Below are 27864 nucleotides of genomic sequence, written 5' to 3' on the forward strand. Positions count from 1 at the left end.
GCGTACTGGAGAAGCCCGCAGGCAGCCGCGGCTGGCACGGGGCAGGGGCGCGCTCCGCGGGGGGGCGCGCTCGGTGCGGGCGTGAGCGGCGGGGGGCGCCCGGCCTTCCGCTCTTCGAGGCGGGGGGCCCTATGAGACGCGCCCGTCAGGGGCGCGAGATCCGAAGCTCGGGCGGCGCGCAGCGCGGGCGGAGGGCTGTGCGGCAGCGGCCGGAGCCGGGCGGCGGCCCGCAGGAGGAGGCGGCGGCTGCGAGAACTTGAACTTGGCGACGGGGACCCCGCACGCCCCCCACCGGGGCCGGGGCGTTGCGGGACTGGGCGGCAGCGCTGCCCCCCGAATGGCTGCGGCGGCGGACGGGGCTCGCGCGCCGCGGCCCTAGGCGGCCTCTCGCCATGGCCAAGTGGCTGAACAAGTACTTCAGCTTGGGCAACAGCAAGACCAAGAGTCCGCCGCAGCCGCCGAGGCCCGACTACCGCGAGCAGCGGCGCCGGGGCGAGCGGCGCGAGCAGCCCCCGCAGGCCGTGCCGCAGGCCTGCTCGGCTTCCTCGGCGTCCTGCGGGTCGGCCGCCGCCTGCTTCTCGGCCTCGTCGGGCTCTCTGCCCGACGACAGCGGCAGCACGAGTGACCTCATCCGCGCCTACCGCGCGCAGAAGGAGCGCGACTTCGAGGACCCGTACAACGGGCCGGGCTCGTCGCTGCGCAAACTGCGCGCCATGTGCCGCCTGGACTACTGCGGCGGCGGCGGCGGCGGCGGCGGCGGGGAGCCCGGCGGGAGCCAGCGCGCCTTCTCGGCGGCGGCGGGCGCTGCGGGTTGCTGTTGCGCGGCGGCGGGGCCGGGCGCCGCCGCCTCCTCGTCCTCATCCTCCGGCTCCCCGCACCTCTACCGCAGCAGCAGCGAGCGGCGGTCCGCCACGCCAGCCGAGGTGCGCTACATCTCCCCTAAGCACCGGCTCATCAAAGTGGAGAGTGCCGGTGCTGCGGGGGATCCCCCGGGAGGCGTGTGCTCCGGCGGCCGCACCTGGAGCCCGACGACCTGCGGAGGCAAAAAGCTGCTCAACAAGTGCGCCCCCGAGGAGACCGGAGCCGGCCAGAAAGACAAGGTAAGACCCCCAAGCTACTGGTGCGCATGGGAAACTGAGGCACCGCCACGTCAACCAGCCCTACCAGTCAACTTTGCTCTTGGCATCCTGGAGTCTAGGCTACGGCGCGCACTCTGGTCCGACTCTCTCTCTTTGGCTTCTCCTCCCCAAACGCCTCCTTACAGAGCCCACAGCCTGAGCGAGAGCACCCCGCCTAGCTTTACCCAGAAGACAGACTCAGCCAGCCCTTCCTGCTCCCCCAGTCAAGTCAGCTTCGGCGGGCCTAAAAGAGCGTTTGCTCTTGTTTACCCCGGGGTTGTGTGGTGGGCCCCCTCCCAGATGTAGCTGGGAACTGAGGTCCAGAGCGGGAAAGGGACTCTCCGGGTCATCGTTTTCCTTACTGGCTGACCCTGAATGTGTGTATGTAAATGCTCCTAAATCTCGCACTCTGCGTGCCAGGTTTCCGAAGCCAAGCGAAGCGGCCTGTTGTACTGGAGCGGTATTGGGAACCCCCACGCAGGCTTTTCCGGTCTAAATGTCCGTCCTCCCGGAGAACTCACCGATCTGGTACTCCCTACCTCCTCTCCCCACCTCCGGAGGCGGTCTGCTAAAAGGAGACGTACCTCTGCCACCCCATCCTCTTCCCTCACTCCATCCCTTTGTGGCAACCCCCTGCCAATCAGGCCTTTTAGTCGTCCCCTGCTTCGTAGCAAGAGTTAATTACAGCCAGGCCCCTCTGCTCCTTCTCTTCACACTCCGGAGTTGCCCTCCCTTCCCCCATAAAATACTTGCTCTGTCTACTTGTAGTGGAGGCAGTGTTTTGATTAAATCTGAGGCCCAGTGAGAGATCTCGATCCTTAGGGCAGGGTTGCCTGGCTGTCAGGCCCCTGCTCTGGGTTCTCCCCCACATTCTTCTTGCAAGCTCAAACTTTTGCCCGGACTGATAGAGACTGGATCTCCAAACAGGGAGACATTTTCTACCTGTCAGCTGGTGCTTGGCTAGGCTTCTTTTTATTTTATGGGAGAGGTGAGTAAGGGGACTCCCTCCTTTAATTTTCCTGCCTGGTTTTCTCGCTGGGGTCATCCTCTCCTGCTTTGTCTGTCCAGGATGGATGGTGCATGCAGTCTGAAGGAGCCTAGTGCTCGCTGAAACGGTGTGGGCACACATCTTGGAAGCTTGTACACTCTGGGCTTCCCGAGCACCCAAGATGCCACACTTGGATGACAGCTGGAAGCCCTAGTGACTGCACACCCAACAAGGGGCCGAGAGAGATGTCTTTGATGAGAACTGAGCGCTGTTGAGGCTTGTGGTTGATGTTTCAGTTAAGACGAGAGAGACTTACAGCTTCATATATGGTCAAGCTTGGTTTGGCGTGCCCACTGGGAGGACCTGGAAGCTTTTGTATATGAAAGTTAGGAGAAAGCTTTGCAGAGAGGTTTGCAGACCACTGCTCTGGACTCCCTGTCCGCATCGTTGCCCAAGACCACCCCCCAGGGGGCAGACTTTCTTTGTCCTGCTGCTGGTAGTTCAGCCGGCTCACTAAAGTCTTTTTTTCTGGTGGCTTTCAAAACTGTAAGAAACATTTTTTTCTAATTAGCGTTAAGACTTTGAAATGCTTAGTAATGATACTTTGTAGCTGGAATGTTAAGTGTGTCTAAGACTTGGCTTCATTGTCCCCAGATATTTCCCATAGGTCTTAGTTCTCTTCTGCCAGGTGCTGGAAGGGGAATCGTCTGTATGGAGTGCTGGGACAGAGGCCATCCTGTGATGGGGCCTGGTGTTAAATGGGGGCTCCTGGAGGGCACCCCTGAGGCAAGACCATTGTTGAACTGGAGCCACTAGTGATTGTGGGTGGCTGGAGAAGGATCTGGTGCTTTAGAGGACTTCTGGCAAAGTCTTCTGTGGCTGGGATGAGAGGTTAGAGTTGGACAGGACCAGGACCCTAGAAGGACTGCAGGGCCTGGTCAAGGACTTGTAAACTGAGTTGTATGGTGGTAGGGGGATACAGTTTTTAAGAAACTGTCTCTCTGGCCTGGTTTTCCTCCCTTACGTTGTAGCTTTGATCTTTCAAGAGTTGTCTCTCTTGGAGGACAAGGGAGGAAATTACTCGATGCTCCTTCTATCAGGAGGAAAGGGGGTGGCCGCAAGGGAGTGGTTGTGAGACAGTATAGACTAGTGCTAGCTAGCACAGTGGTACTGAGTGTCCCTGGAAGCTGGCTATGGGAATAGTAGGCCTGCAATTTTATTTGTTTTCTGAGACAAGGCTCAAAGAATGCTGACCTTAAACTCCCTAGGTAGCCAAAGGTGGGCTTGCGTGTCTTTTTTTTCTGTTTCTTTTGGGGTGGGGGATTTTCGAGACAGTGTTTCTCTGTGTACACCTGGTTGTCTTGTAACTCATTCTGCAGACCAGACTGGCCTCGAATTTAGCCTCTGCCTCCCGGAGTGCTAGGATTAAAGGCATGAACCACTGCCACCCAAGCTTGAGTTCTGACCCTCCTCCTTCTACTGCCCATACCTGTGAGGACTACAGGTGTGGACCACCTAGCTTTATGCAGTACTGGAGATTGGACCCAGTACTTGGTAATGCCGAACAAGCAATTCTAACTAGGCAGCTGCATCCATCCTCAGCCCCTCCTCTACAGTTTCTTTAGAAAAAACAAAACCCACACATTGGTTTTATTGATTCTTTGACAATTTCATAGGTATGTACAAATGTACCTTGATCACATCCACTCGTAACTTCTCACTCCCTCTCAATTCCCCCTCCCCAACAATTGCTGCTCCTACCTTAATCTCCTATTTTAAAAAATCACCTACTGAATCCAGTCAGTGCTGTCTGTGTGGACGTGGGCGAACTACCAGGGCCACCCTGAACCTCAACAGCTATCAGTTGCCAGTAGCTCCTCACCTAGGGGTGGAGCCTCACGAGTCCCTCTCCTACCCATGGTAGGATTATTGACTGGCTTGATCTTGTACAGAGCTTGTGTGGGTAACCGCAGTTACTGTGAGTTCATAAGTGTCTAGAAGACAGCGTTTTAAACCGCATTCCTCCCCATCCTCCGTCTCTTACTATTCCAGCTCATTCCCTGAAGCTTGTGGCTTGACAGTTCTGGCAGGAGCCTTGGGAGCGCATTTTGACAAGTGTCTGAGTGTCCTACTGGTCCTGGATCCCACTTTGAGAACCCTGATGCCATGGTCATGGTTCGCCACTTAACTCTCAAGTCTTCTGGCCAGGACCACTTTGGATACAGGCTGCAGGTGCACATCTCCAGCTTAGTATGTGGCCAGTACCTCCCATCTGGCAGTCAGAAGGCAGTCTGGTTTTCACATTATTTCTAGCAGACAACATTTGGAAGGCCAGATCTACTGTGATCCAGCCCTGAACATCCCTGTACATCCCTGAACCTGTCTGTCTTAAGTCCCCACCGGTGGCTGCAGGAAAATCCCCCTTAGCCTGGGGGCAGCATTGCCTCCTGTTGTAGTCCTTAGAGAATTGGCCTGTGCCAGTGTCCAGATTTAACCCCAGACCTGAGTTGAGAGTTCCTGCATCATGCAGTGGAGCTGGTGGTCCGTGCAGCCATCTTGCTGTGCTGCTCACACCATGGTTCAGTTTTGGGATCCCTTCCTGTCCTTCAACACTTGTCCCTTGTTCTTTTGTTCATTCTGTCATCCCCCTATTCTCCCAGGTAAGTGAGTCCTGGGGCACAGCCCAGTCCACCAGCACCACATCTGTTGTTCTTACAGACGCACTTGGGAAAGAGACTTCCCTGTTCCAGATTCTCCCCTAACATAAATTAGCTAACCAGCATCTTGTACTCAGAGATGGGGGAGGAGAGTGAGTTGTGGGAAGGAGGCAGAGGTTAAGGTGTAGAGATCTTTGGTCTGAGCTTCTGGAGGAAGTGGATGTGTTTTTTCATCATTTTACTCCATGGTGCTTTTGCCTTGAGAACTTAGGGGAGGTCTTTATCTGTGAAGTAGGCATTGAAGGTGAACCTAGAGGCAGAGGTGGGATTGAAGCAGGATGGGACCACCGTAGGCTGTAAGGGGGGTTGTGTGTCAGACTGAGTGTGTGCATATATGCTCACGACCATAAGACCTCATTGTAGGACGTGTTCTTGGAAGCCAGAGCACATACACAGTGGGTCTAATTGGGAAATGAGAGGTGACAATATAAAAGACGTGGCGGGGGTATGGTACCAGATGGGGGCCTCAGTTCGGGTCTCCCAGGTAAGTTTTTACACATGGTAGGGGAGGGAGGGAGGTTGTTCTTAGAGCATTGGTTCTGAACCTTCCTAATGCTGTCCTCCTGTTGTGGTGAGCCCAACCATAAAATTATTCTGTTGCAACTTCATAACTGTAGTTGTGCTACTGATTTCGTTGTAAGTATCTGATAGGTGATCCCCCATGGAGTTGTACCCACAGGTTGAGAACCACTGGCTTAGAGCCTTAGGCACATCTGGAGGAGATAGCCCCGAATTAGGGGGCAGTTGTAATGTATTTCGGGCGAGAGGTAGTAAAGGTCTGAGCTCCTGGGAGAGAAAAGAAATTGTAGTAGGTTGAAGTAGGTAGAGCTAATATCCTTCAGTTATGCTGTTGGGGGAAAAAAAAGACCAAAAAAAAAAAGGCCCCACCCCCACCCCCCAAAAAAAGGCCGGTAGGTGCATACCTTTAATTCCAGCACTCAGGAGGCAGAGGCCAGAGGATCTCTGTTGAGTTCAAGGCCAGCCTGGTCTACAGAGCAAGGGCTACACAGAGAAACCTTGTTGGGGGTAGAGGCGGGGAGAAGCCAGTTACTTTGTGGGTTTCCTTGGATGCAGCCAAACCGGTCTCATCCAGTCAGGTTTTGTGCTGGTGGTGTTTCTTTTGTCATAATTAAATGGTGTTTCCAGTACACCTGAGAGAGTCAAGATGCATCATGACATCAGTTGGCCAGATTTGAAATACATGCTAATGTGTACCAACACGTGGTATTTTGTCCGCATCCACAGAGTGAACACGTTTTCCACAGCAACAGAAGAAATAATAATTTTTTTTTTTTTTTTTTTTTGGTTTTTCGAGACAGGGTTTCTCTGTGTAGCTTTGCGCCTTTCCTGGAACTCACTTGGTAGTCCAGGCTGGCCTCGAACTCACAGAGATCCACCTGGCTCTGCCTCCCGAGTGCTGGGATTAAAGGCGTGAGCCACCACCGCCCGGCAATAATAATAATTTTTAACTTGAAAAACACCTACCAGTTAGTTTCTGAGCTCTTTGCTAGGCAGGAGGAATTCAGAGAGAAGTAAGTGTGGCTGAGGAGGTGTATCAGGGTACAGAAGAAGGCTGTGTGTCCTGGGCTTTGCAGCTGCCTGTGGACTTAATTATAACCCTCTGGCACTCGGTGGTGAGAGAAGAAAAGCCAGGTCTGTATTCCCAGCTACTCTGGAAGTTGAGGCAGAAGGATTATAGATTCAAACTCTATCTGGGTGGCTACAGAGTGTTCGAGGTCAGTCTGGATCTTAGATCTTGTCTCAAAGTAAAAAGACTGGTCTGGAGAGATGGCTTAGTGGTTTAGAGTACTCCCTGCTCTCCAGAAGACCTGGATTTAATTCTCAGTACTCAACTCACATGGTACTCATACATAAGCTCACAACCATTTGTAACTCCAGACCTAGGGGGTCCAATGCCCTCTCTTGGTCTCTGTGGGCACCAGGCACATACATGATGCACAGATAGCATGCAGGCAAAACATAAAAATAAAAAGTAAAACAGGCAAAAAGCAGTTGAGGACAGAGAGGGCTGAGGTGTTGCTTAGTGGTAACATGTTTGTCTAGCATGCACTAATGTGTGACGAAACTTTCCCCGGGGAGACAAACACAAGTCTTGGCAGTTTTCTCCTCTGAGAATCTTTGCAGCTCAGCTTCCTTCCTTCTGAGGAGACACAGCTTTTCTTGTTTACTCTGGCCGGGAGGGGCCTAGTGAATCTGGTCAGTTTCAGGGACTTCAGGAAGCTATTTTGAATTGTTTACCTTCCTGCTCAAGGAGCTTCCTGAAGGATGGAATGTTTCAATCTCGAGGAAGGTTTTGCCCAACCACCAGGCCCTGGATCCTGTTCCCAGTACCTTGATTTCTCTCGGCCCCCAAATTGAAACAAAATTATTGACCATACGTGGACTTGTGTTTTCTTACTTTCTAAACCACAAACAGTTGTGTAACCATGTTTATAGTATTACTTTGTATTAGGTCTTATAAGTCAGCTAGACAGGGCTTCATATACACGAAAGGCAAATATCACTGAGCCTTTTTTCTTATTTTGTTTATTCTTTAGAGACAGGGTCTCTCTGTGTAAATCAGGCTGCCCTTGAACTCACTGAGGAGCCTCCTGCCTTTGTCTCCCGAGTGCTGGGTTAAAAAAGATGTGTGCCTCCACGCCTGGTCTACTACATTTTATATAGGAGACTTAAGCATCCTTGGTTTGTGGTATCTGAGGAGAGTGCTGGAGACAACATCCCCTGGGTATCAAGAAATGAACAAGCACACTAGGTTCTCAAGCCCGAGACGGTACCCGAACCTAGGGAAAGGCTGACGTGTGTGCAGAGGGCTGGACAGGTCTCAATGCTGGCAGTGAAGGAGGGCTGTCGGAAGGTGCCAGGTGAGCTGACTCTTGAGGGATGAGTGGGAATGCCTGGGCAGGCGGCTGCTGTGTGGAGGATGGTGGGGCTGTAGGCAGGTGCAGAGGGGCCTCACAGTTGGCAGAACTGGTCTCGTGGGCCTTGCTGCAGGGGCGTTGACCTGCCGTTTGGTCTTTTCACATAAAATCACTAGTCAGGATCAGTGGAAGCCTGCGTCAGAATGTCAGCCATTTCTGTTTGATTGACAGCCATCTCCTCCAGTCCTTACAAAGTCCTTTTTTTTTTTTTTAGAGTGTGTGTGTGGGGGTCCTTTTTGGAAAAGGTTAGGACCAAAGTTTATTGCTGTAGTTTGGCTGAGGACAGGTTCCCCAATCATGTCCCAACCCTTGAAAGTAGCGTGAGAGAAGTGCTGGTTACCAAAGCTGTTTTCAGGGTTAATTCTGCAGGTCACAGAGTCCTCCCAGTCATTCCAGGTACTAGGTCCAAATGCTACGACATCTATTGCTCCATCACAGGTCACTGCAGCCTCCTGGGTTTTAAACTAGAAGTCAGCCCCCCCCCCCTTTTTTTAAAAAGGGCCAGAGCCAGGCAGATCATGTTTTCAGGTTTGAGAGCTGGATGGACTGGTCTCCCTTGCAGCTGGTTGGCTCGGCCATTGTAGCTAAAAACGGCCTTAGAGTATATTAGTAGGCATACTTGTGTTCTGGTACAACTTTATTTTCAAAGCCAGGCAGCTGGCCCCTGGGTTACAGTTTTCTGTCTAGGCATCGAACACTGAGTATCATTTCCGGTCTTGATGGGGCTCACTGATTCCCCTCCAGTACTTGCTCGTACGACAGGGTGGGGTCCCAAGTGCAAAAGCCCATGAGGGGTCTCGATGGCATCCGGGACAGTGTCCCTTCTGCTGGACGTTGTTTACCGACGCCAGTCACAACGCAAGGCCAAGATTCAGAAAGGGAGGCAAGGGGCAGGGATGCGGGCAAGGGGCAGGGGCGCGGGCAAGTCATCCTCAGGCTCTCAGTGCTGTTCACCTGCTGTGCTGTCAGCCCATCTTACGGATAAAGACGATGAGGTACAGAGAAGTGTCACGGCTTCCGAGTATCAGGACACGGTGCACACCCGTGCATTCTGAGTCCACTGCCCACGGATTTGGCCCATGGTTTCCAGTTTCAATGGCCGTGGGAAGGCCCTGCTGTTCTGTGACGGTTGTCACGTTTCTCTGCCCTTGCACTGAATGTTCCCCTTCTCACCTCCCTCCTTGCTTTTACCCCAGCTGGATTCTCTCTTCCCCGCTCTCTCCACTGCTGAATTCCACAAAGGAGATGTTAATGCTGCACTTGAGTTATTTTATAGAGAAATCCTGCACACAGAGTAGGCGCGTCCCAGAGGACAGCTGCACAAAACGCGTGTCTTGTAACTGTCATGTCTTCTCACTCTAACACGAGACCTTCCCTCCCCCAAAGGATTGGCTAGGCTGTGTGTGCTCTGCTGTAAGATGAAAGCTGGTGGGTGGCACCTCTCTGACCGAATCAAGGAAGAACTTAAGTTTCCTAAAAGGAGATCAGGTGACCATCTTCTCTAATCACGCACTCGGGAACAAACTGATTAGGGCTCAACCTCGAGGCTTGATCCTGCCCTCTCCTGCTCCCAAAGCATTGCTGGTCTCTAACTTGGCTTTCAAAGGCACATCTGAAGCAGGTGTGGTTTCCTGTGGTCTGGCAGCCAAGCCCTCCTCTGGTGAGTTTTAACTTGTGTTGTAGAAGCAGAGGTCAGCTTTGGTCATCGAAGAAAAAAAAAAAAATCAAACCTGGACTTGGGGCCCAAGAGATGGCTCTGCAACCTGAGTTTGATCCCTGGAACCCACATGGTGAAAGGAGAGAACCAACCTTTTGAGGTGGTTCTGTGACCGCCACATGGGTGCCTACACACACGCACACACACACACCCCAAAAACGAACCGGAAAGCTGGGGCTGCTGACTCGCTGGCACCCCATTGGTTAGGAGTGCACTGATAGAAACAGGTTGCGGTGGTCTGATTTCTCCACTTCTGTTGGTCCTGTGTTGTCCGAGGACTTGCTACGTGCAGGTCATTGTCCAGAGCTGGGGGATATGAGGATGGTGCAGGAGCTGGCCAGTGTCTGAACATAAGGACCTTCCGGTTGGGGACACAGAAACCAAAGGTTGGAACCCAGATCTGTCTGCAGGACAGGAGTGATACGTAAGCAGTCTCTGGGTGAGCTGAGAGCGAGCCTGCAAAGAGCCTGGTCTGGACAGCACTGTGGAGCTGAAGCGGAGAGGAGGGGGAAATGCCCTTCAACAGAGGGAAGCCAGGCAGGTGCCTCTGAGGAGGAGATGTTTGGGCAGAGAGAGAGTACTTACTGTGGCTCAGGGAGTTTGCACGGTCCTGCTAGCTGGTTGTACTGCATGTATTCTGAGCCAGCCGCCGTTCTGTGTGCTTTATATGTAGTTCCCCTCACTGCCCTCCTTTGATGTGTATGCTCCTGTCATTTCTGTTTTATTCATTTTGCTAGTACAAGGCAGAGATGAGATTTGAAGCTGGGTCCAGAGGCTGTTTCTAAGCACTGTGCTGTATCACCTCAAATGGCATAATCTCCCACCCGACTTTTTCTGTTTTGTTTGTGGTTTGCTTTACTCTGTAATTTCCCTGTACCCATAAGAGCGACTGGTACTGCGATCTTGTAATTATTCCACAGCCCGATGGTCACTTTTCTGCCTGTAACTCACTGGCTTCTCAGAGCCACGTTGGGGAAACGGCGGCATTCCCCATTAGCCGATGGAGAGTTGGAGCGGAACCTGCCCTGCCTCTCTGCAGGTTCTGACTGGACCAGCAGCCTTGTCTTCTGAGGCCAGTGCCCTCTGAGCCAGGGTGGGGAGGCGACTTGGCCAGAGCTTGAGTTGGCAGGAAGGGTGACAGTCTGATTGAGTTCCGTTTCTTCTTATGTTTTGATTCTGAAACGCTTTGCTGAGACCATTGAGGCGCATGGACTGAGGGCCTTGCTTCCACAATGGAATTTTCCTTTGCTTCCTGTTTGGTATTTTCCAGTAATATTTCTATTAATGTTTCACTTTCAGAGGTGCTTACTTCCTGAGAAGCGGGAGCTTTCTCAATGCTGAGCCAGGAAGGACTGACTTTTCCTCTTGGTCATTCAGTTCCTTTCTGTTTTCTCCAAGGAGACCTCTGGATTTCCCATCATGCTGGAAGGGAAAGAGCTGGGGGCGGGGGGGGGGGGGTGTCCTGGGGATGGAGAAAAGGTTAGTCAGGACCCAAGGGAGTGACTCAGCCCTTGCTGGTGAGGCACTTAGAGTAACTAATGGTCAGAAAGTGGCTTCCTGAGGCCCAGAAGAAATGACTTGACAGGTGTAGGGGTGTGGGTGTGGGGGTGTGGGTGTGGGGGTGTGTGTTGGAGAGTGGAGGTCGTCCTCTGAGTAGGATTTGCTACCTGAACCCAAAGTCTCCAGTTGGAATGAGAATGACTTTGTTTATGTATTCTCTTTTATTCAGTATCTCTTGCTTAGAAGTGCTACATGCTGGGTGCTGTTCTGTATAGGTGGTAGGGTAGAGCTGTGCACCGGACATGAATACCTCACTCTCCCTGGAGTAGATAGAGCTTAGAAGGGACTTTACTGAAGGGCCAGGTGGCGTGAGCTGTACCTCTCCAAGAGGGAATTGCACACAAGAGGAGGGCCAGGCAAGAGGGGGAGGCAGGAGTTGGCAGGGTTGTTGAAGGGGCAGTGCAGAGGTCAGCACCCTTGGGCAGGGCAGGTCGAGACTGGAGCGTGCGGAGCAGGCAGAGATTTTGAGCCTCATGTGTAGAAGAGGTCTTTCACTTGAACTCCAGTTCGATAGGAAGCCAGTAGAAGTTCTGAGCAGAGTTGTTGCATGGTCTGGTTTAAAGAGGATTGCTTCAGGGTTGGCGTTTGGCTCAGTGCTGGAGCACTTGGCCTACTGAGTGAGAGGCCTTGGTCAGAGAGCAGAATGGAGGGCACAGGCAGGGCATTGAACTGGGGTGCCCAGCAGCAGGTGATGAGAAGAGGTCCAGGTCTGGGAAGTAGAGAGCCATGGTTTCCTGGCAGATGACTGACTAGCAAGACAAAAGTCAGTGTGTCTGCTAGTTTGGGCTGAGTAGCTGGGAAGATGAATGGCCACTGGCTTTGTTAGGGGTTCCTGAGGACACAGGAGACAGGGATGGCCTCTGTCTGGGATTGCAAAAGAAAGTGGGAATGCAGGAAGAAGAGGAGGCCACGTGAAGGATGGCTACAGGGAGTGGGTAAGGTGGGCATCCAGACAGAAGGAGCCGCCCCCAGCTGTGGGACTGGAAGCTGAGCCTGCTGTGTGCATTCAGCTGTGGTCAGAGCTTGAGAGGCCCTGCAGGGTGTTACTACAGGGTGCTGAGAAAGGGGACAAGAGGGCCAGTGCTTTGGAGGAGGAGGCGCTGGTCTGCAGTCAGTCAGTGCCTCTCTCCTGGAGAGGGTGTGGTCAGGGCTCCACCAGGGCCGCGGCTACTCTTGTGCACTGAGCAGAGTGCCCTGCTACTGACCACTTCTGATTATAGGGCCCCTGGGGTGCAGGGAAGAGGCCATCAGTGAGGTGTGGAGTAGGACTCCCCACTTTATAACATATTCTAAACATAAAGATGACCAGAAAGTTCCCGATGGCGAAACCTCACCGTCTCAGCGGCCAAACAGCCCCACAGTCCGGATCTCTGGTTCATTCTAAGCCACAGCATGTGATTTGGGGAGTGCGTAGTATTCTGGGAATGGTGCAGCCCCTACCTGCCCTTCTGTATGTGGTGTTGGGAGCTAGCTCTGCCCAGAGGCAGGACTTGGCAATCAGTATGTGGTATATCAGTGTTGGTGGTAACTTTATCTTTTATAACAAGATTAAAGGTTGATAGAGAAACAAAAAACTAAAACAGAAGCGAACTCTGCACAATTCAGAGAAAACCACCGCTGTTCCTGTTAGTGTTCTTGTGATTCACCATCTTCAGAATATGTATCGGTCTGCTTTTCCTTCCATATCAGTTTCTTCTTTCTGCCTTGTCTGTTTCATGGAACGGTGTCTTCATTGTCTCAAATGTGCAACAGCAGTGATTTGTGCATCTCTTGCTTACCAGTTTTCACTAACGTAGCAGAAGTCTGTGATGATGTCCCTGGTTAATAGGAGAGTTGCTGGGTACAATGGTAACATGCTTGGTTGCTCTCAGAGTGTTCTGGAAAGGCGATTTCACTTCGGGCCTGTGTACTCTTCACACACTGGGGAGTTGGATGCAGTTTAGTTTGGTTTGTGCTTTCTTGGATTGCTGGTGGCATGTGCACATTAGCTGTTGGTCGCCTTTGGGAAGTTGTTTATTTACCTCTGTCTTCTGCCCATTCACGCCCACTGCCCCACGGCGGGGTGATCTTCCTGTTGGAGTGTAAGAACTCTGCAGTAAGGATGGTGGCCTGCTTGTTTTGTAGAATGCTTTTTCAGTTTTTCAGTTCAGGTTCTATGTCTGACGCTTGTGCTTTCTTACAGTGAATTATTTTCTGTGGTCAGCTCGGGCTCAGTGCTCCTCATGGTGTTTTACCCCTTACTCCAACTCGACGGTACTGATGCCATGGTTTCCTGTGGTCTTTTTTCCTTTTTTTATGACTAACTAGTGTGATTCTGGGCACCCTCTCTTGCTTGCTCCAAATCTGCCTCTTTTCCTTCAGGCGCCTTTTAAAACTAAAGTGTCTTGGCTTTTCTTGTCCTGACAGTGTTTAGCTCACAGGTGATTACAATGATGATAAAGCTTTTATATAAAATACCTTTTATCTGCAGATACCCTGGCACGTACTACAGTTGCAACTCGTGACACCAAGGGAAGTAACCTAGTATTAGTTCTTAATTTTATGCCAGACCTGAGGCGCGCACGCAAGCAAGCAGGAAAGCTACCCTATCTCTGGTTGTGCGGGTGTCCCTTCTAGCACTACAGGACTAAACTGGCTAGGTATGTTTGGGGCAGTCACCCACAGTGGTTCACTCTGCCTCTGTGACCTTACCCTGAGAAATCTGCTTCACTTTTGGACAGTGAGTTTGTAAAGGAAGATGGGTTGTTCAGTTGTCTGCGTAGTTAACTTTAAGAGGCCAGTCATTGTCCAGCCCTTGGCTGAGCCTTGTAGGAGAGTCACACTCAATGGAAGCCCAGGTGCTGTCAGAGCTTGGGACAGTTGGATGCTGTATAGAGATGCAGTTAAATGACTTGCAGAGCAGCAGAGAGGCCTTTGCAGACAATGTGGGTTCAGGCAGTTGTAAAGTAGCCTGTGGGTAGGAACATTTGCATGTGAAGGAAGGAAGAGACCTTGGAAGGTGTAGGAACTACAGGTCACTTACACTTTTTAACACTTTAACGAAATCCAATGCAAATAGTATTCGCAAATTTCTTCCGTTTCCTTCATTTTTTTGTCCCATTCAGCCCAGGTGTTTGCATCCTCGTCAGAGGCCTGTCTCACTCCTGGCTTCAGCTAGGTCTAGTACATCCTGCCAGGTCTGCTATGGGGACTGTGACAGTAATGAATTCATGCTGGAGTGCCAGATTAAGACCAGATGTGTTTGGGGTGGGGGTGGGGTAAACCCGGGGAAGGACAGATGTTTGAATGCTTGACAGTTTCTGTAGCTTGAAAAGGCCACGGAATATCTGTCTCGTCCATACACTCACCCTGTGTAACACTGTGCCATTCAACCTTAGGCCAGCCTGGTAGCCGTTAGGACCAGAGGGAACACAGATTTGTAAAGTTTAATTTGCTCAGCTCACACTTTAGATAACTATGCCACAATTCCTCTTAATTATGTGTATGTATGCATGCTCACATGTGTGTGAATGTGTATGCACATGTTTGCATGTATGTGGCTGTGTGCACACGTGCTCATGGGTATGAGCATGTGCCCATATTTGCTTCCATGTGTGAGCGTATATGCATGGGTGTATGCATGCATGTGTGCATGTGTGTGTGGTATGCTGTGTCTTTGTTTTCTTTCTCCCTTCTGTATACTCCTCCACTTCCTTTTCTTCTCTTCCTCCTCTCTTTTGAAACGGGTCTTGCAATGATGTCTTAGCAGGCCTGGAACACACGGTGTAGATCGGGTTGGCCTTAAACTTTTTTTTCTCTGTAGCTTTGCACCCTTCCTGGAACTCACTCTGTAGCCCAGGCTGGCCTCGAACTCACAGAGATCCGCCTGCCTCTGCCTCCCGAGTGCTGGGAGTAAAGGTGTGCACCACCACCGCGTGACCCAGCCTTAAACTTTTGAGAGCTTCCTGTTTCTAGCTCTTCCCAAGTGCTAGGATTATAGGTGTGTACCATGTCAGGTTTCTAAGCCTGGATGTCAGTAGTTTTTAAGAATTCCATGGTGGTTGATTGTGTGACCTGCTCTCCTAGATCCATAGGCCCCTGGGAGGGCCTGGGGCTCTCTTAGTCTGACCATCACTCCATCCATCCCAGAAAATGTCAGTGATAAGTCCATTTGTCCCTTACCACTCAGGCCAGCCTTTTGTACAACTTGATTGAGTTTTTTTTTTCTTTGTAATTTATTTTTATTTTATGCTTATGAGTGTTTTGCCTGCATGTATGTATGTGCACCATGTGCATACCTGGTACCTTTGGCAGCCAGAGGAGGGTGTGGGATCCCCTGGAACTCGAGTTACAGATGGTTGTGAACTAGCATGGTATGTGCTGAGAACTGAACCTCAGTCCTGTGCAAGATCAGCGAGTGCACTCAACACTGAGCTGTCTTTCCCCTCTCTCTGAAGAGTTTCCCCCCGGCTTGTGGTTGTGTCTGCTGAAGCTCTGCTGGCCAGATTCCTTTTCCCCCTCTGTGGCACATAGTACAGCTTGCTAAAACCAGTCTGACCTTGCCCCTTCCATGTAATGACCTGTGGATGTATGATGATATCGCCTCAGAGCAAGCTATGGCACTGTCCTGCAGGGTCAGTTCCCAGCCAGGGCACCAGGAGCTAAGGACAGGGACTTCAAGATTACAATGGAGGGCTTTGATGAAGCCCAAACTCAGGAGCTTGCTATAAAGTAGAAGGGACTGGTCAAAGCAAGTTCCAAGTCGGTGGGCCAAGATAAGTGCTAAGAAGTTCTCACAGGAAAAACAACAATAACAACAAAAACAACAACCCAGTGATTGGATGAAGAGCAGGGCCTTAGGGGTGAACTGGGGAGTATTCAGAGATAGAGGGGAGCCACAGGCCTAGATTCCAGAGGAGCAGAGGAGAGACGTCAGCACTTAGCAGGCAGCACGTGAGGAAGAGATTGCCTGGCTGAGTACACAGTTGTTAGGAGCTGCACATTGTGTCCTTGCCCTCCCGGCTAACTGGCAAGGCCATGACTGGGAACTCAAAACTGTTGATCCAAACACTGTAGGACCCTATTGGTGGTCCATTGCTTGTTCCGTGAAGCCAGCCTTGGCTTTGGGAGCAGAAGCCTGATCTCACATGCTATGCCTGGACTTAGAATACATAATTAGCTTTTCCAGGCCTGGAATGGCCTCCTGTTACATGGGGTTAATGAGAATGGCATTGCCTGACCGCTCACTGTATGGTGTACTCTTGCCACATTTGAGCTTCATGGTTGGTCTTTGTGAGGGGGTACCATGAAGTTCCCCACTTCACAGGTGGCAATATGAGGTGTTTAAGGGAAATGAGCCAGGCACTGTAAGGGTTAAAGAAAGCCATTGCTTTCTGTGGCAGAGCACAGGGCCTGGCCTGTGGAAAGAGCCTTATGACTTTTGTATTACTTTGACAATGCTTGTCCTGGTCCTTAGCCCAGCTTTAGACTTAGGGTTTCTTAAAGTCACAGTAAAGCCAAGCACCATTTTGCTTTCCGGCCCTCGGCTGTCCTCAGAAAGGACCCTGTCCTTTTCCTTCCCTGCAAATGGAGAGCAGAAGGAAACACTTCCTGGGACCAGCCCTGAGTCCTAGGGCTGTGTGTGTGCTGCTTGCAAGTCCCCACACATGCTCTATGAGGCCCATTTTTTTGAGGAGGAAACTGAGGCATACAGATGATACAGCTCGTAGTGGGCAGAGCTGGACCTGGGGCTGTGTCCACCCCTGACCTCCTCTGTGCTGCTCAGGTGCAGAGGGTGTTGAGAGGACAGCTCTGTGTCGGCTCTGGTGGTCTCAGTACTGTGAGGCCGGCCAAAGCCCACTGGTCTTTTCATGGTGGGTGGTGGAAGACACTGGACCAGTGACGGGGTCAGATCTGTGCTTTGGAAAACCTGTGTGTCTGCAGCCCAGGGGGATGAGCTAGAGAGGGAGGCCTCAGTGGAGCCCTGAGGTGGAGACCTCAGTTAAGCGAATGTCAGATCTGTCGGCAGGGGCAGCAAGGATCTGACCCAAGTTTGCATCCTTCAGCCATGAAATGTGTGTCTGGCCTTTCGGGCAGCTCTTAGAACCGCACTGGTCAGTGGAGGGGAATTGATGAGGCACTTGTCAAGGTATAGGTTTTTCTGGATCACGGTTGTCCATAGCCCAATGCCCTGTGGAAATCTGTAAGTTACTTCATCTTCAGAACAGCTGTCCACATCCTGTCAGGATCCCAACGTCTAGGTGAGAGTGGAAACGCATCACACCTTGATACTGTTGACTGCTCACCTCTGAAGGACATAAAGCAAAAAAGGGCAGAACACCTGCTTGGCTCATCTACACAGGGCTCAGGAGCTGGTGGAAACAGCCATGTGTGTTCTGAGGATGGATGGAGCTAGCCATTGAGGCTTGGTTTGGAGGCTGTGCTTCCAACCACATGGAGTTGGAAGCATTCCCATGTGTCAGGACCAATGGTGACTGCTAGAAGGGAGCCACAGTGAAGTCACCCCATGGTCCTTGATGTCCTCTGAAGAGGAGAATGCAAAGGGAACAGGTAGCATGGGAGTCCAAGCTCATGCTGACCTGTGACCTGTGGACAGGTCCTTCCAGGGGACGAGGTCTTTGAGGAACAGTAGGTGCTCAGAGTCCTTTGGGTCACCAGAGGAAAGCAGCAGCCTCTGGGGGTGCCTGCTGGTCTCGGGGACACCCTGAGGATTCCCCAGCCAGTTCTCTCTGCCTTTGCAGTTCTGTTCCTGGCCAGTCTGTCCAACAAGGGGGCAGAAAGAAGACTCAAAGATGGAGGTACTCCCCTGCTGCTTAGCAGGCTTCCACAGGGCCGGATCCATTCGAAACCCATCTGTGGTGACTGTGAAGTGACAGGGTGGCGGGAGTCAGTGTCGTCACTTGCCAGTCACCGCAGGACAGCTGAGAACACTGTGACAGCCTGGATTCCCTTGCCAGAACTTGGGCCGAAGCTTGTCCAAGTGCGAACACTGAACTCGGGTGTGTGACTGGTTTGCTTGCCTCATGGCAGGGTCTAACTCTGGGTCCCCGTGGGGTAAGGTGGCTGTGAGCCTTTTGTTTGGAGGCATCGCTGAAGGTTTTAGCCATGACGCCTCTGGTGGCCGCAGAAACGTCTGGTAGTGACAGCCCACAGCGCGCTGCTGCTGAAGTAGTTTGGTCAGCTTGTAGTCCGTAGATGGAGACCGTTCAGTTTTTGAGTCCCATTCTTTGCATCCCCTCCCCCATCTCCTTAGTAGAGGTGCTTTATTTTTATTTTTATTTTATTTTTTGGTGCCTTCCTGACCCCGTCTCAGACACCTGAACCCTTTGTTTTTGACAGCACCTCTGCTCTCGGGGGTCTGGCTTCGCCTGTATGAAGTGGTAACAGGCACTCTGGAGCCTCGGGTTCCCTAAAGTTCAGCAGCTTGTGGCTCTGTTGGCACTCCAGCCTTCTGTACCGTGGAAGCAAATGTGGGGGGCATGCTGTCTCTCCTTTTTAGAGTTACTTTATACCCGGGTGGTAGAAGTACACTGAAACAGAACACCAGGCTCACTCACTCTTGTGCCTTCCGCAGACTTTCACAACATTCAGACAGGAATCAGAGCTGCTCCGGCTGAGACCTGCCTTCCTCTCAGATCTATATATTTGACTCTCAAAGGCTTGTGTGAATAGGACACGGAAGTGACCGTCCATTCGATCTAGAAGTCAGAGACCAGTGAGTAAGATTGTCACCCTTAGTCTGCCTGTGTAGCTGCAGAGTGATAGACCCTGCTCCGTGATGAAAGAGCACCGTTTTGTAAGGACTTCTGGCGTTTACCAGCCGTGGTTCAGAGATGTTCAACCCTCTGGCATCCACATTGACTGGCATCTGTGGGTGGACTCAAAACCATGAGTTTGACTTACGGGTTTATACTGTAGCAGGCTGTGTGTGTTGCAGGTTGTCATGTGTCATATTTGATTTGAAAACTCGCCTGCAGGACTGTGGAGAGTTTGATCCCAGAACCTATGTGGCGTAATGGTATGTGCTTGTAGTCTCAGCACTGAGGAGGCAGAGGTAGGCAGCTCCGTGGGGCTCCATGGCCGGCCAGCCTAGCTTACTTGACAAGCTCCTGCCAATGTGAGATCCTGTCTCAAAAGCAAGGTGGAGAGCCATGGAGGAATGACCCCTTTAGCCTTCCTTCACCCACGTTCCTGCATACGTGTGAACAATGTGCACATATACTATATATATAGTACAAAGCCCTGGGTTCACTCTGCAGCGGGGATAAACTGGGTGTGGTAGTGCACAAATGTATTAAATTTTTAGGCACACAAGACTTTGTCACAAACAAATAAAAAGTTGTTGGCTTGGTGTTAGGTCAGAAAGAATGACCACAGACAATGAGGACATGGGGACAGGGTGAGAGGGAGGCGCTGTAAGTCTGAGGACTTTACTTAAGATTAGAATGAGGAGAGCTAGAATGATATCGTGACAGGTCACTCAGAGCATTGGGGAAAAATAAAACCCTGGGAATTCCCCGGCACCCCACCCCGGGAGTCGGCCAATGGGAGGCGCATGCCTGTGGTGAAAAAGGAACAGCCAGCAGACTGAGTTAAGTGATGCTGTGGGACTGTGGGGAAGCTCGAGATGAAATGCTGAAGCAAGATAGAAAAAGCCGAATGTTGCCAGGCGTGGTGGCGCACGCCTTTAATCCCAGCATTCGGGAGGCAGAGACAGGCGGATCTCTGAGTTCCAGGACAGCCAGGGCTGTTACACAGAGAAACCCTGTCTTGAGCCCCCACACACTCCCCAAAAAAGAAAAAAAGTCACGTGTTTGTCTTCCCCTGCCTTTCCTGATTCCCACCCATACTTGTAGGCAAAAGGCTGGAAGTAAATAGACCAAAATGTCAACAACAGGTTGTCACAGGAAAGTTGGATTATTTTACACTTTCAAAAACAAATGCAGATTATTTAATCACAAAAGCCAATTAAAAAACCAAATTAAAATAGAACATCCAAACAAACAAACAAGCAAGCCAGCCCAGTGCCGTCCCATCCCAAGTGAAGGGAGTGAGAAGGTCAGGAAGTGTAGGCAGTCCCAGCTGCTGAGGCTGGCTGAATGCGTTGCTGAACTTCAAAGCCAGGGCTGAGCATGTCTCATTGTGTTGGAATGCTGGTGATCACAGGAAGTGGTGACAAGCCCTTTGTTATATAAGCTCACCAGGCTTGCTCATCCGCGCCAGTGCTAGCCCTTGGTGCTGGATATGGACTGACATCTGTCTGTATCTGTGGCCTCAGCCTGTGCTTAGCACTGTATGGGAACTGCACCGTCAGGCCCTGGAAGGTGGAGTTCACACCCTCTCTTACTTAACCCCCTTCAGGCGCGGTGGGCCGTGAGAGGAGGGAAGCCACAGTGGAGGGGTCGAATGGCTTTAGTCCTGACCCAGGAAGGGGTGGAGATTATCTTGGCTACCTGCCAAATCAAAAGCCTGCTTTTTGATCTCTTCTGTTTCTCAAGTCCTGTCTGTCTGTCCTGCCGTGACAGCTGTGGTCATGCTGTGGAATGTTGCTGCTCCAGAGACAGGGTACAGTTTTCCTCTCTTCTCAGCAGGAGGCAGGCAGAAGCGCATGACAGGTGCCCAATGAAGTTTCCATGCCTCTGTGTTTTCTGTGCTACAGGTGTGTCCACACCAGAAGATGAGGAGCCCCGGTCTCAGAGGGAGAAGACATTTCAGCTTGCGCCCCGGTTTTTAGTTGCTTCCTGGGGTCCTCAGGGCATGATGCACTCTGCCGCTTGAGTTCTCCACACAGAACTGTGGAAGGAAGGTCCCTCCATTTTTCTTCTATGCAGTGTTTTGGAAGGTCAAGGGCCAAGCCTGAGGCCTGCCGGGCTTCTCTTTTTTATTGACCTGCCTGCGTTATCTAGACTCCAGGATTGGGCTCCTTGAGAACACATACTTGCTTTTGGTTGACCCCTTCCAGCTGGTACGGAACCTTGAATACAGTAGCCACTTTGGGTGAGGTGAATGTTGAACTTCCAGGGCCAGGTGACTTGGAGCAGGTCAATGGACAGGTGTTAGGCTTGTTCACAACTCTTTCCCCAAAGGCTTCGGCCATCTCCAGACCACAGGTTCCTATGGAATGCAGTTGGTTTTGTAAGAGGGAGTTGGGAACCTCAATCGAGTGAGGGGTTCTTACTCTCAGGCCAAGGCCCAAACACCAGATGACTGTTGTGCATGTTAATGAGACAGAGAAGGAAAGGCTCACAACTTCATAAGGAAGCCATACTTCTCACTGTGATTTCCAGTCCTCCTGTGTGGAAGGCACACGCCCTGCTCCTGGAAGCCTGTGTATTCGTTAGCCGATCACCCATCTTTCCAATTGAACAGATTTGGAAAAGACTTAGGCACTTAACCTCTAAAACGGCAGAGGATGAAATTTTACCAGGCCAAGAACTTCAAAGAAATGTGAGGCCGCCTTGGGGGATCTGCTCAGATAAGAGGGATGACAGGGTCTTTAGGTGTGAGTCTGTTGCCCTGAGGGTGAAAACATGTCGGCTGGTGTTACTGTCTCATTTGTGTGACACGGAGGGCGGCAAACTTGTTGTATAAGGCTAAAGGTGAAGAATTGTAGCGTGTTTGGCCGGTGAAGAATTGTAGCGTGTTTGGCCGCCCGGTTTCTGTTGTAGCTGTTCAGATCTGCCCTGGCTGAGCAGAGGGGGCTGTGGACAGTATGTAAATGAGTGGGTGTGGCTGGGCTCCAGTAACACTGCTGAACCAAAGCGTTGCTCACCCCAGGTTGTATTAGTTACCTCTCTGTCTGTAATCACAGCCCATATTGACTTGTTCTTGCTAGGTTTTGTCCAAGCCTATTTGACCTTCTGAGGACATGGAGAACCCCACCCACTCCACCCCTTAGTTCCTTGCAAGGCACCTCTGGTCCGGACATGCAGAAGGTCTTTGATCTCTCCTGAGTTGCACCTAAGTTACCCACATTCTCATGTCAAAAATGTTTTTTTAAAAAGCTACATCATTTGGTCTTTTAGAAATGCTGTTGTCCTGGGGGAGATCTCTCATCACACAGTCAGATTTATTGTAAAGGGCTAGGAAACAGGTACAGTAACAGATTGCTTATTGTTGCGGCTTCGTTAAATGGTGTCAGAAGAAAAGCCCTATGCCTGATAGCCCTGGTTGCTTTTGTAAAAATTCACTATTGGCGTGCACAAGTGTGCATGTGTGTGCTCACGCATGCAGGTGCATGCATGCCGTGGCACACGTGGGTCAGAGGACAGTTTCCAGGACTTTGTTCTCTCCTTCCACTGTGGCATCCAGGGATTGAACTCAGGTCATCACACTTGCCCAGCAGGAAAGCGCCTTCACCGTTGAGCCATCTCATTGACCTGTGGTTGATTTTTCTGGTTAGGCCTTGGGTCTTCTGAAAGTGACTCTAGGTAATGTCATTGCTTAATGTTCTCCATGACTTCTGTTAGTCCAGCCTCCTAGTGTGACACCTAGCTGCCCTTTGCCTCTTAGAAAGGCTTCCTGTTGCCTCATTGCTTTCTGGGCCAGACAGCTGGAAACCTCTTGCCTTGCCTAGAGTTACAGTGCTTCCCTGCATGCCTCTGCATCACATTTGTGCCCCTTGGCCTGCCATGTCCACTCAGCTGCCATGTCACTCGGGCAGCTTCCCATCTCCTTTCCTTTCCCTGTGCGTACACGTCTGCATCTCTGGTAATGGGGGTCACACCATGTCACTGCTCCTGTGTCTGTTGGGTTTCTGGAAAGAGGCAACAAGAGCTCCACACCTCATGCAAGTTGACCCCAGAGTGGACCTAGGGCTCCTTGTCAGAAGGTGCCCTCAGACCCAGTGAGCTCTGTAATTCTCTCAGTCCCCAGATTTCCCGTAACTCCAACACAGGAAAACACCTAAAAACCCAGAGTCCTGTCGAGGAGCCAAGACACGCCCCATCGTAGGCAACTCTGGCTCAACAGGCTGAGGAGCCGGCTTGGGCTGCCTGCTTTTCTGGTGTGGTGCAGAGACTTGAGTGAGTGTGTGAGGTAGGCGTCTGGGGAGAGCAGCTTTCTTCTTCAGCAGCAGGTGGGAGAGGAGCTGACAGCTGCCAACCACTGAGACCCCGAATGGGGAAACATACATGTTGAGCTCGGGCCTTGGCCGTCATCTGCTCAGGGTTCCAGGTGGGTGGGATGTAGGTGCCCTTCAGTTGTTTATTTTAACACAGTACCCAGCACATCAGAGGCACTCGGCAAATATTTTGTGAATGAATTGGGCTAAATAGAGATTTTATTTTTTGGGGGGGCGGGGAGCTATGTTGTGGTCAGATTGAAGGACTACAAATCTCACAGAAAGGAATTAATTGAGCCTTTGCCACATAGGAAGTGGGGACTCAAGGACAGGTTTGTGCAGGGAGGGACTTCACAGTGCATCATGTGTCATTCTTAGCCCATTATTTGCCCTTTCCGGTGTGACAGAGATGCCAGATAATGAGGCGTTGGACTACATAAAGTGCTTCCTTGTGCTGTAGAGAGGCAGGGCCAGTCTGAAGCCAGTTGGCCACCGGTCTCCTCCCCGTAATTTATGTGTAGTGGCAGGTTGGAGTAGGCTGTCAGGCAGAGCCAGGGCTTGCCCGCCTCCCCTGATTACCACTCGGCGTGCTGGCTCCAGCCCCAGGGATGTGGCCTGACTGAGGCCTGGGCTTCGGAGTTTGCCTTGCTGTCCATGCACTCTGGGGGGTTGAAGACAGTGCTGGTTCTTCCGGGACTGGCTACACAGTTGGTCGTTCCTGTTGCAGGTGGAGGGCAGGTACCACCGACCCTTGATTTCTTTTCCTCCAGAAACCCATGCCCCAGGCTCAGAAACCTCAGGCTTTTCCAACACCTAAAGATACTGGTTTGCCGTTTTCAGTCCCCAGAATCTGAGAGGAAGTCACTGGCGGAGGAAGGCTCATCTGCTTTGGTGCTGATGTAGAGTACAGGACCAGGCCCCGTGGACCAGGCAGAGATATGATGGTTTCGGGGTAGTGGCAAGAAATGGAGTGTTAGATGGACATCAGATTCTGGGAGGAAAGTCCCGGCACGGAATTAGGGTGGGGTGGGCACTCCTTGGAAGAAGTGGAGCTAGGTTTCAGTTTGACCCTGGAAAGTGACTGGGGGAGGAATGAAAGCGTGCTAGGCACAGGGCCTAGCTTGCCACAGCCATGGAAGTTGGCAAAGGCAGGTTGAATCTGGGGCCTGGCTGAGGGGAGCATATAAATGGCTTCTAGAGCTGGTCAGCCATGTGGTCATGATGTGTGTGAGTGTCCTTTGCTTGGGCCCCTGTCCCTGCAGGGATTCAAGGAAAACCCAGGGTTGGGTGGGCATTTGGCAAGAGCTAAGAGGAATTCAACTACTAGGCTGGGTCCAGCAGCACCAGTGCTTGACCGGACTGGAATTGGGCCCTTGTTGTTCCTGCTGTTGCCCTGCTGTTCTCTTGGCTTGGCCTTCCAAGAGCCCTCCTGAGTGAGCTCTAAGGGATGCTGACAGATGGGCAGGTTGGAGCTGGCTCCCCTGTGCAGGCAGAATGCACAGGGCCCCGGGTGGGCACTTTACACTTTGCCCTGAGCCCTGAGCTCCCATTGTCCCAGCTGCCTCAGAAGGCAGAGAGAGGGATCTCTTCCCTCTCCTTCCCATGCTGTTTTATGGGTAGAGAAGTGAGTTGGTTCAAGTCACCCCAAAGTCAGGGGAACTCCAGGCAAGGCTGTGACTGCCAGCCCAGTGTGTTATTCACAGAGCACTGCCCCTCAGTAATGAAAGGGCGTGTGCACACTTTGGAGGTAAGGTTTGTAATTAAATGACAACTCAAGACAGTGCATGATACCTGGAGTCTGCCCTCCTCCCCTTTTAATACAAGGGCTCCTGCGGCACAGCCTGGTTTGGAACTTGATATGTAGCTAAGAATGACCTTGAACACCTGATCCTCCCCCTTGATTACAGTCACCATCTCCAGGCCTGCTTTATGCAGTGCTGAAGATTGAACCTAGGGCTTCTGTGTGCTAGGCATACACTACCACTAGCCACACCCCCTGCCCCATGACTGGATTTTCTAATGCATACTAAGCCTGCCTGGCACTGTGCTAAGAATGTTCCTTCATTCTCGTGACAACCTTTGTAGGTGATTTTGTTTTCCTGATGAGACCCAGGCATGGAGGGTTTAAGGGACTTGCTCAGAAACCATGCTCAGGGACAGACCCAGTGTCTGATTCTCGCCCAGGGCCTGAGCTCTTTGCCCTGATGCTCCAGTGTCTTTTGAGAGCCAGGTGCGTGCACAGCCCCTTGTCAGCCCTGCTGCTCCTAGTAAGCTTCAGTTAGAGCAGACTGCAGTTCTAGCTAATGACGTCACCGTGGGATTAATATTCAGAAGCTCAGGAGGAGACTGAAGAAGAAAAGAAATGGGCAGAGATTGAGTGGTTTGTACTAGAGCATAAGGCCTACTTAAAAGAATTCATGAAAGCTGACTTTGTGTTTTGGTCATTCAAAGGCTCGCACTGTGGCTCCCTCTGCTTCTTCTGCTTGTGCTTCAGGACCTTAGTCCTGCCCAGGCCATGAGTCTTTACCGAGGACAGGGCATCTCATTCCCTCCCATAAAGCAGAACACTGCACCCACCATTGGGCTCCCCGGAGCTTCTCCTGGACTGAGTTTGCCCTGGACTAACGGAGTTGCTTTAATTTGGCTTTCAGTACCTCCTTCTAACACAGCGATCTTTCTCTATGCTGCTTCACCAAAGAACATCGCTTCGTGAATTTAGTGAATTTTAGCCTCTCCATCTGCGCCCCTTCCTGAAGGAGGCAGGCCTATCCTCCCAACTGCCCCCCAGCTGCCTGCCTCGTGAATCTTGTTCCTCACATTTTGCCCCTTAGTAACCCTGGGTTCCCCACCCTCACACACCTGTAGGCCTTGCTGGAGGCTCCAGATGTATGCTATTCCCTAACGGTTTTACAATGCCTGTCCGGCTGTCCCCTAGCTGTCAGACTGGCCGTGTGGGCTGGTTCTGGGCATAGCACCTAGAGTCAAAGAAAGGTTCTCTGCTAGGAAAGAGGGCTTGTGTGGGCTTCAGGCCAGAGGACAGAGACCTGGTGGAGACTAGGCAAAAACAATGCCTTCCCCCTAGCTACCAGGCCCCCTGAAGTGACTTCCCTGCTAAGAACTTCAGAACTATGTTTTCCACCTGCTGGTCCATTCCTCAGGTTGACTGTGGGCCCGACCTACATTGTACCTTCTTTTCAGCAGTCTGCCACTGTATCTGTCTAAAGCCCTAAAGCTGGAGAGATGGCTCAGAGGTTAAGAGCACTGGCTGCTCATCCAGAGGACCAGAGTTCAATTCCCAGCACCCACATGGCAGCTCACAACTGTCTGTAACTCCAATTCCAGGGGATCTGACACCTTCACACCAATGCACATAACATAAACTTAAATAAATTATTAAAAAAAAACAAAAAAGAAAAGAAAAGCCAGACATGGTAGCATGCACTTGTGACCTCAGTGTTGGGGAGGTGGAGAAGAGGATCCCTAGAGCTCACTGTCTATCCTAATCAGTGAGCTCCAGGCCAACAGGAGAGTGTTTAAAAAAAAAAAAAAAAGGTGGTTTGTGGTTTGTTTGTTTGTTTTTTTCCTTAAGGAGCAACACCTGAGGTTGACCTCTGTCCTACACACACACACACACACACACACACACACACACACACACACACACACACACGTGCCTGCGTATACATGCATCCATACAAATATGCATGCATATACATGAACACTAAAATAAGCCCTAAAAGGTCTGGTATGCAGGGTCTTAAAATCTATAATAAGGGCCTAGAGAGATGGCTCAGAGGTTAAGAGCACTGGCTGCTCTTCCAGAGGTCCTGAGTTCAATTCCCAGCACCCACATGGTGGTTCACAACCATCTGTAATGAGATCTGATGTCCTCTGCTGGAGTGCAGACACACATGCAGACAGAACACTGTACACATAATAAATAAATAAATCTTAAAAAAAAAAAGATTAAAAAACCCCCAAAACCCTATAATAAGCCCTTGGCATTACAAACTGGTCTCTTCCATCCAGACACTCATCACCATATGCCTTAGTGCTGCTAGAGGGAGCACTGAGCCACCTCCCAGCACCTCTCCAGGAAGGCCTAGGACCACTCTAGCACAGCCCACCATTGGCATTCAGCATCAGGTCTAGTAGTGGCTCTTGACCTCCACTAGCATGGTACAGGCTGTGGGTTGGTCCCAGTTCCCCTCTGCATCCCGACGCCTCTCTGCACAGGTGAGGAGCCTGGTTTTAGTGGTTACAGTTGCTCTTTGGTGAGATCACTTTGCACACATTGTCTCATTTCCTCTCAGTGGACCATCCCCTCTTTTACATAAGGCAGCTGAGACTTGTCTAGATTAGACACATTCCAAGGGGTGGCTCAGGCAGGACCACAAGTGGCCTTACTTCATCTAGTCTTGTGTTCTTTGTGCTTCTCTCAGCCTGATTTCCCACCCACCCCCTCCCCAGAGCTAGTCCCCAGCTTCTGAGGAAGTGGCTTTTCCCTGCAGCCCAGGTCTGCCCACCCCTCAGGCCTGTGGGGCGTGGCTTGTGCATTTCTGAGAAATAGGACAAGACTTGTCCTTTGCAAATAGCCACACTGGGAGAATTAAGCAGCTGTGAACAGTCCAGCTCAGAAATGTGGAGCGCAGAGCCCGGGCTGGCAGGCTCCCATCCAGAGCTGCCCAGAGGGATCTTCCTGTCACCCTCTAGTGTTGAGTGTCCCTGGGGAGGTCTTGTTGTCCTTGGGGTTGTGCATAGCCA

General features: G+C 51.4%; 1 protein-coding gene across 1 annotated transcript in view; it reads left to right on the top strand.

Moving 5' to 3' along the window:
* Positions 1-229: 229 nt before the first annotated feature.
* Shb (SH2 domain containing adaptor protein B) overlaps positions 230-27864 on the top strand; it is a 118545-nt gene continuing 90910 nt past the window's right edge. The window contains exon 1 of the mRNA XM_052718766.1: positions 230-1100. Within this exon, the coding sequence (XP_052574726.1) occupies positions 393-1100 (708 nt within the window). The 5' untranslated portion in view covers positions 230-392. The remainder of the gene's footprint in view (positions 1101-27864) is intronic.

The sequence above is a fragment of the Peromyscus californicus genome, unplaced genomic scaffold (genome assembly GCF_007827085.1).
Source record: "Peromyscus californicus insignis strain IS unplaced genomic scaffold, ASM782708v3 Scaffold_5__1_contigs__length_169319896, whole genome shotgun sequence".
NCBI lineage: Eukaryota > Metazoa > Chordata > Mammalia > Rodentia > Cricetidae > Peromyscus > Peromyscus californicus.